The sequence below is a fragment of the Leuciscus leuciscus genome (genome assembly GCF_965113295.1).
Source record: "Leuciscus leuciscus genome assembly, chromosome: 6".
NCBI classification, from domain to species: domain Eukaryota; kingdom Metazoa; phylum Chordata; class Actinopteri; order Cypriniformes; family Leuciscidae; genus Leuciscus; species Leuciscus leuciscus.
This window is the reverse complement of record NC_138730.1, coordinates 5,034,246-5,042,198: the sequence shown is the minus strand read 5'-3', so window position 1 is coordinate 5,042,198 and position 7,953 is coordinate 5,034,246. Positions and strand designations below refer to the sequence as shown.

General features: G+C 38.1%; 1 protein-coding gene across 1 annotated transcript; it reads left to right on the top strand.

Moving 5' to 3' along the window:
• Nucleotides 1–249: 249 nt before the first annotated feature.
• On the top strand, nucleotides 250–4,365 carry LOC309500479 (uncharacterized protein; the record flags this gene model as incomplete). The annotated part of the gene is made up of 2 exons (XM_082172091.1): nucleotides 250–407; nucleotides 1,571–4,365. Exon 2 carries the CDS (start codon nucleotides 1,579–1,581, stop codon nucleotides 4,363–4,365), a length of 2,787 nt encoding a protein of 928 aa, XP_082028217.1. The 5' UTR covers nucleotides 250–407; nucleotides 1,571–1,578.
• Between the last annotated feature and the right edge of the window lie 3,588 nt (nucleotides 4,366–7,953).

Here is a 7,953-nt window from a genome sequence, read left to right as displayed (position 1 = left end):
TAGTAGTTTTGTAGGGTATATGGCTTATTCAAGTCACAACAGCATACTCTATAATTCACTGGAACATATACTCATTTTGTCAATATAACTTTAGCTGTAAATCAAGCACAAAGTATAGGTATGTGGACATATCAATAAATAGCGCCCGCCATTTTGTCCCAAATCTCTGTGCTGGATTTTCCCTTATCACTCTGAGCGGGTCTCCTCAAATGCGTTGTTTTCATTGGCTCACTGTGGGAATCCTTGATTATTTTTAGCCAATCATGTCATTAGGGTTTTCGGCTGAACATTTGTTTTACATTTTTGCTAGTCAGGCTGCATTTTCCTCCTGAACGGCGATTTTAAACAAGACGGAAGAATTCAACTGTCAAGAAATTATTTTCACCCATTTTGGACACTTCTCAGAGGTAGGTGGACATAAAGAACATATGTTTGTGGTGTGCTGTACAAAGTTTCATAGCCATTTAAACTCCCCCACTTTTTTTATGACTACTGACACTGAACGTTACCTGTAGAAGAGCTGTCAAAATGCCGCGCGTCGTGTCCGCTTAACTTTTTGTGTGGTCTCCTCCACTTTCTTTCCTCCACTGGCGTTAGAATAGTTAACTCTGTATATATATATATAACTCTGTATATACTTACACAACTGGAAATGGCATGAATCAACCAAAATCCATCTTTTAAATTAAGGATGGGAGCTTAGCAGCCGGTCCTCTGTGCTCTGTGCGCACAAGAAAAAAAAAGATGAGTCGCACTGCAGGCAGGAGCGGAGAATGTGTGCCGGTGGCCGGAATCGTTTGTTCACTGTCAGTTTTTAAGATGTATTAATCGGGCCAGAAATGTATTGATGTGAAATATAGGGGTTAATTAACTGAGTGTCTAATTTACAAAAGATTTAGCCACCTCCTTTTTGATGAAATATGAATGAATGAAAGCAGAGCGGGAGGAGAATGAGGCAGCAGAGAAACAGGAGAGACTTGGATTTGATTTGTGACTCAGCTAAAAAAAAAAGTCAATGGGCCATTGCCTAATGTTTTAAAAATCTGGGTAAGTGTAAATACAAAATTACAATGTGCTAAAATAATAAATTAGAATATCAAATATGCATAGAGGTTATGCAGACTTGCAGATTCTATTTTTATTTCTATTCAAATCTGAATAGAAATGAATCCTCAAATGAATGGACAAATCAAAATCAAACATAAGTTAGAAAGTCTAATTGAGGGATAAATCAAAGAATAACACAAGAATAACATTGCAGGGTAGCCACTCAATTTTGTGATGACATCACACGCATAAGCCAATTATCACTTAAAAAATACTCCAAAAGCACAAATACATTTTTTTAGAACAGCTAAAGGACCAGCTGAAAATGTTCTGTCTAAAATGCCCAAAATACAAGACATAATTATTTATCATTTGAATTATTACAAATTTGGCCTTTTCCTGTAGATAATGAGGTTCTGGGCCATTTATTTGCATCTTATTTAAACTAATTGGCTTGTGCTTCCGTGCTTATCCATTGCCTGTATTTAATACAAAATGTTAATGATTTTCTATTACCTTTTAGATGTCAAGATGCCTCAGAAGAGAAAAGGCCAAAATGCAAATCGCAACGCCAGACCAGGAAAAGCCAAGCAACATGTTATGGACAATTTTTCCTCCCTGCCTGGTGCATTAAATGACCTTTTGAATGGACATGTGGTCTACCTTTATCTTTGCTCATATGAGAGTAACCGGGCAAAGACTGTTAAGTTCCTGTCTTCATTTGAGGAGCAGGGACCAGTAAGACTCCTGGAAGCTGCGGTTATAAAGGTAGTGCGAAATATTGAAAGGTTTCAAAGGCTTTCGAGGCCGATTGTGTTTGAAAAATTTGACTCAATGTGTCGTGAGAAGTTTTCCTTCCTACTGGAGCAATCTGAAACCAAGCAACTCAGTCATGCAAGTGAGATGGAGCCTGAGCCATCACCTACTCCTGCAAAGGTTTCTGTAATTTCTCCTGTAAAAAACACAAGGAGGACATCAAAATGCGAGTCCTGTAAAGTATACAAGAAAAGTCTGCAAATTATGCGACAGCGCCAGCTTGCCATGCAGAGGGAAAAGCTACAAACAATTAGACGTTTTTCATTTTCAAAAAAAAGGGAGGCTGTGAAAAATCTTAACCAAAAAATTAAACGGAAGGACACTAAAATTACTGCACTAAAAGAAAAGCTAGACACTTCAGCCAATGCACAAAACTTAAGTGACACCATTAAAGCCCTTTCAGGTTTGAGAAATAAATACAAAAGACTGAAAAGACAATATAAGAAGAAAACACATGCACAGGGAGAGTCATCTAGTGAAGTGAGAATCCAAGAGCTGGAGACAAAGTTGGAGCTGAAAGAAGAGGAAATCATACACCTTCAAAACAAAAAGCTAATGCTTGAAGAGAAAATTAAGGAATTGGAAGCAGAACAGAAAGAAACCAAATTGGACAAAAAAACGTATTCTGCAGATATGCGTATGATGGTGTATGATGCTGTAGCAGACCAGGTTCCAACAAGCAATGTCCCTAGGCTTATTAAAAAGTTCTCTGCACGTTTTGGAGTGGCCTTGACTGATGTGCCTCATAGGTCCACTGTGGAAGCGATGACCCGTGAACTTGGTGCAATTGCTGAGCTTCAAACAGCCGAGGAAATACTCGAAAATAAAAACACCACCCTTGGATTTGACGCAACCACACAAGAAGGGGTCCATGTAAATAGTGTGCACATAACAACAGAAACAAAGTGTTATGCTGCAGCTGTTGACGAACTTCCTGGGGGGACTGCTGAGGATTACAGTACCCATATAATAGAAACAATTGATCATCTGGCCAGTGTACATTCCTATTTCTACAACGGAGATTATCAGGACACACGAAGTAAAATTATTGACAACATATCAAACACACTAACTGACAGGTGCGCGGCCAACCACGCTGCAATACTGCTTGTCAATGAATCATGGGATAAAACTTTAAATGAGCTCAACTGCCATTTGCATCCCTTAGATTCGATAGCAATCAAAACCCGCTCCGCTTTAAAAGAATGTGAGGATACACTGGCATTGAAAAAACTATGGGGAAACGTCTGTTCTGCTGGAAACATTGTGATGGCAATGAATAAATTAAGATACAAAGATGGAAAAGGAGATCCACGTGGCTTTGTAACATTCCTGGACAACCAGAAATTGCCCAGAGGCATACTTCCTCGTTATAGGGGAAATCGGCTTCACATTCTTTTCCACATCTGTGGAGTCTTCATTCAGTATTACACTGTTTTCATGAAGTTTTTGGAGAAAGGAACATCATGTGGCGGTTTGCGAGCAAGCTTGCTCTCCGACTTCAGGTCAACCACAGGCCACGTTCAGATGCAGGTTTTGGGCCTTTTGGGAAAACTGCTGACCGGTCCATGGATGAAGAAATTCTACAGGGCAGCAGTGAACCAAATTGACCATGTGGAAGCAATATCTGTGGTTAAGGAGGTGGTCACCCGACTGAAGGAGCAAAGGAGCCCCTTGGATCTCTTGACACAGAGCAACGATTTTTTTGGAGATGCTCTTAAAGACTCAGATGCAACTCTACAGAAGTTGAGAGATCCTCCAAAAGATGAGGACCTGTTCAAGGTCATGATGGAAGCTTGTCTTGGTGCCATTGTCGAGGTCTTAGAAAGACAATATAAAAAATATTTTGAGATAGACCTGACCGAAAAACTTAAAGAGGAAACCAAGTCCGCCAGAACACACAACATTGATGCAGAGGAAATCATGGGAATGTTTAGTGCATCTAAAAAAAGATCCCCAAATGCCACCCTTTGTTTTCTCTCATGTAAGATGAGGGCTCAAAAGAACAAAACTGTTGGATTCCTTGAAGACATGGATACAGAAAAGAGAGATGCAATTTTGAAAAAAGCTGTGAAGCTGGGACAGGTCCAGAGGCAGAGGAGGAGAGTAAAGCAGAATGATCTGAGGGAGGAGCTGAGTAAAAGGCAAGCTATGAAAGAACAAGCAAAGGAGACAACCGCAAGAAACAAGCTGGAAAGAAAACTAAAGAATATACAGATTAAAGATCTCGAAGAGAAATTTCCAGAGCTTGAAAAGTCAAAACTCGAAAAGATCACAGAGCTGTTGTCTGGCAAAGCAGTTGGAAGGAACATGTGCCATGTTTGGTGTGAAGAAGGGAAACGCATTGTGTACAATGGAAGAATTGTAAAAATGAAAGCGAAAGGAAAAAGGTGTGTTGTTGCGTACTGGGGGGAGGACGAATCCTATGAAGATGCAACTGATTTTGACATGTCTGTGTTTGCGCTGGCAGCCGATCTAATTGCCGATGATCTTACCATCTAACAGAATATATATAGTCTCTGTTAAGGGTGTGACAATATATCGATCACCACTTCTCTGCCAGATCACCAATCAGCTACAGTGTCCTCTTGCCTCAGCCTTTCTCTGCTCGGAAATCACCTGCTATCCACGGTCCAGCGTCATCTCAACTCACCTGCAATCCACGGTCCAACCTCGTCTCCAACTCACCTGCAATTCACAGTTCAGCGCGATCTCCAACTCACCTGCTATCCAAGGTCCAGCGTCATCTCCAACTCACCTGCAATCCACGGTCCAACCTCGTCTCCAACTCACCTGCAATTCACAGTTCAGCGCGATCTCCAACTCACCTGCTATCCAAGGTCCAGCGTCATCTCCAACTCACCTGCAATCCACAGTCCAGCGCGATCTCCAACTCACCTGCAATCCACGGTCCAACCTCATCTCCAACTCACCTGCAATTCACAGTTCAGCGCGATCTCCAACTCACCTGCTATCCAAGGTCCAGCGTCATCTCCAACTCACCTGCAATCCACAGTCCAGCGCGATCTCCAACTCACCTGCAATCCACAGTCCAGCGCGATCTCCAACTCACCTGCAATCCACAGTCCAGCGCGATCTCCAACTCACCTGCAATCCACGGTCCAACCTCATCTCCAACTCACCTGCTATCCACGGTCCAGCGTCGTCTCCAAACAATGTTAGTGTGACACAGGGATCATTTATTTCACTTATTTATTTAAGAAAACGGGGGCACAGAGCACATGAAAATAAATGTAAATGATGAATAACATGTAGTATGTTTTAAAAAAAGTAAAAAAATCGCATGTTTCTTAAAAAAAATTGATGTATCGTAGGTTATTTGTGTGCAATATATAAAATAAAAAAGTTATGTATATATAAAAATAAAAAAATGTGTTTCTACAGTCAGCAATAATGTTCATGATTTTAGTTTTGAAAAAAAAAAAAGATATAATTTTCCTTGGATCATTGTTTTCCATTCAATTATTTGTATTTTCAACAACTGCTCATCAGAAAAATACCATAAGATAGGCCAAATCAGTCATTATGCGTGTTAAAATTAAGTTTTAACACATTGGATCCAAAGCACTCTATGAAACCCATCTCCACAGAAAATTTCATTAAGATATCTTGAATATTGAAAAAGTTATGAGCATTTTTGTGAAAAATGACTCGTTTTCGGTCACACTAATTTCTATTGTTTTAACCTTAGAAATGAGACAATAATAGGCGCTGATTACTGAACTATAAAATGTTGTAACTTTCTTAATACTTGACATATTTACTTTTTTTTTCTTTTTTTTTGAAGGGGGTTCCCAGGTCTTTCCACATATGCTATCCATTTGTCTATTTGTTGAGTTTGAATTTTTTGTCCACATACCTACAAAGTAGCTTTAGCGCAATAAACAATAACTACATTTACCAAACATATCAATAAAGTGCTTGAAAGACATTATACAAATAACACAGCAAAATGGATTATTAACTGCGTATCTGTTAATTCACAATTGACATAAAATGGCGGCTGCTCTCGTTACGAAGCTATTTTTCTCTGTAACCGAGCGGGGGCTCCGCTCACACATGCACATTTTAAACTCTGCAAACTTAACTCTCACTTACTCAAAATGTTACTAAAACACACCTTCAACACTCTTGACATGTGAACTCATTATTACATTTACTCAACTCAGTTTTATATCTACAACGTACCTGAAAAAGGGGAGAAATAATCACAAAAGTGATATGGTTGTTTCCTCACTGAAAACTTTAGTGTTATGAGGAAAAGACCGCGATTTCCCCGGAGAAAAGGGTTGGAAGACAAAAGCAATCAATCACGGGCGCATAGATTAAGATCAATTTGGCGATCACAGATTAACACTTTTTACCCGTAAATTAGGCACTACAAAATGAAGTAATCAATATAACGTTTACATATTCCTCTTATGATTGTTACCCTTTGTACACATGTCAGATTTTAACTTTTTAACACAATTATATGAATTGTAAAAAAAAAACACGTATTACTAGTAGGTACTGAACGCATGAGCTTTTTAACCTTAAATATTTTAAGATACTCACATCCTATTAATTTAATAAAACCTTTTAACCCATAACAGTACAGTAAGTATTTCCTTTAACCTGTCACACTAACGTTACCCATTCTATCCATTTCAGATGTACATCGTATTGCCAAACGGACTTCCAGAGCCCCGAGTAGGCTACTGATTATGAAGGTATGTAAGTTAGTATGTAGCTTTTGCTAATGGCACCCGATGTAGAGTTAGCTAACTATCAGTAAGTTAGTTTAGACTTGTATGCTATCATATTTGTTTAACCTTTTATATTTGCTTGCAGACGATTAAAACAATCAAATGAAGACTGCATTTTATTTTTTTTATAAAAAATTTTTTTCTGATACTTAAGCATTCGTGACATTTTAATTAAAACAGAAATAAGAATTGTTTTCTAAAAAAGCAAAAAATAAGTTACCTCAGAGATCACCTACCACTGCAGATGCGTACGGTAGTGCAAACCGGAAATGCTTATACCTGTTTTCCGGTTCGAACGTTGGCCATTCCGCATAACCCCTATTATAAATAAAATAATTATTATTTCTCACCAACAGCTACGAGTTTGTATAATTAATTTATTTGTTCCAAGGAAAATAGTTGTACACAGCTGTAAATTATCACGTTTTTATTTATTATGGTTTTATATAGGCTATCTGCATACTGTTGGGTACCACATTTCCAAGTAAATACCATACTTTTTAGGGTTACTATAACATATTTATTGAAACTGTTATGTTTTAATAAATAAGATAAACCCCCAAACCAACCCACTGGCCCACCTCAACTTTTCGATTTGATAATGCGGCTCTCAAATGAAGCTAATTGAATAGTCCTGTTTTAGAGTCTCGTAAGCTACAAAAATGTCCAAAAACATGGAAAACATCAAATATAGTACCTGTGCCACACAAAACAGTGTGCCTGAGGATTTAAATGATTTTAGTCCAGTTGCTTTAACGCTGTTAATTATGAAATGTTTTGAAAAAATAGTAAGGGAACTGATTTTTCAGCAAATAGAAATTAACCTTGATCCACTTCAGTTTGGTAGGGGTGTGGAGGATGCTATTCTCTGTCTGTTAAATCTTGCATATAAACATTTGGAACAACCTAAGTCATGTGACAGGCTTTTATTTATTGATTTATCTTCTGCTTTTAATACCATTAAGCCTCATTTGTTAATAGAGAAATTAATATCACATTTTAACATTGATTTAAATGTTGCTGGAAGGATTTTAGATTTTTAACAGGAAGATCACAGTGTGTTAAAATTACTAAACTTTTAAGTATTGTGTTTAAGTATTAAAGTGCACTAATGTTAACGATGTATACTCTAGACAGTTATTTTGTTCCACTGGGTCTCCTGAAGGATGTTGTCTGTCACACTTGCTATATATTATGTATACAGATGCTTGTGGCAGTTCATACAGAAATAGGCACATTATTAAATATGCTGATGATTCTGTGATAGTGGTGTAGTAAATTCCACCTTCAGTTAAATGTGGAAAAAACTAAGGACATGTTG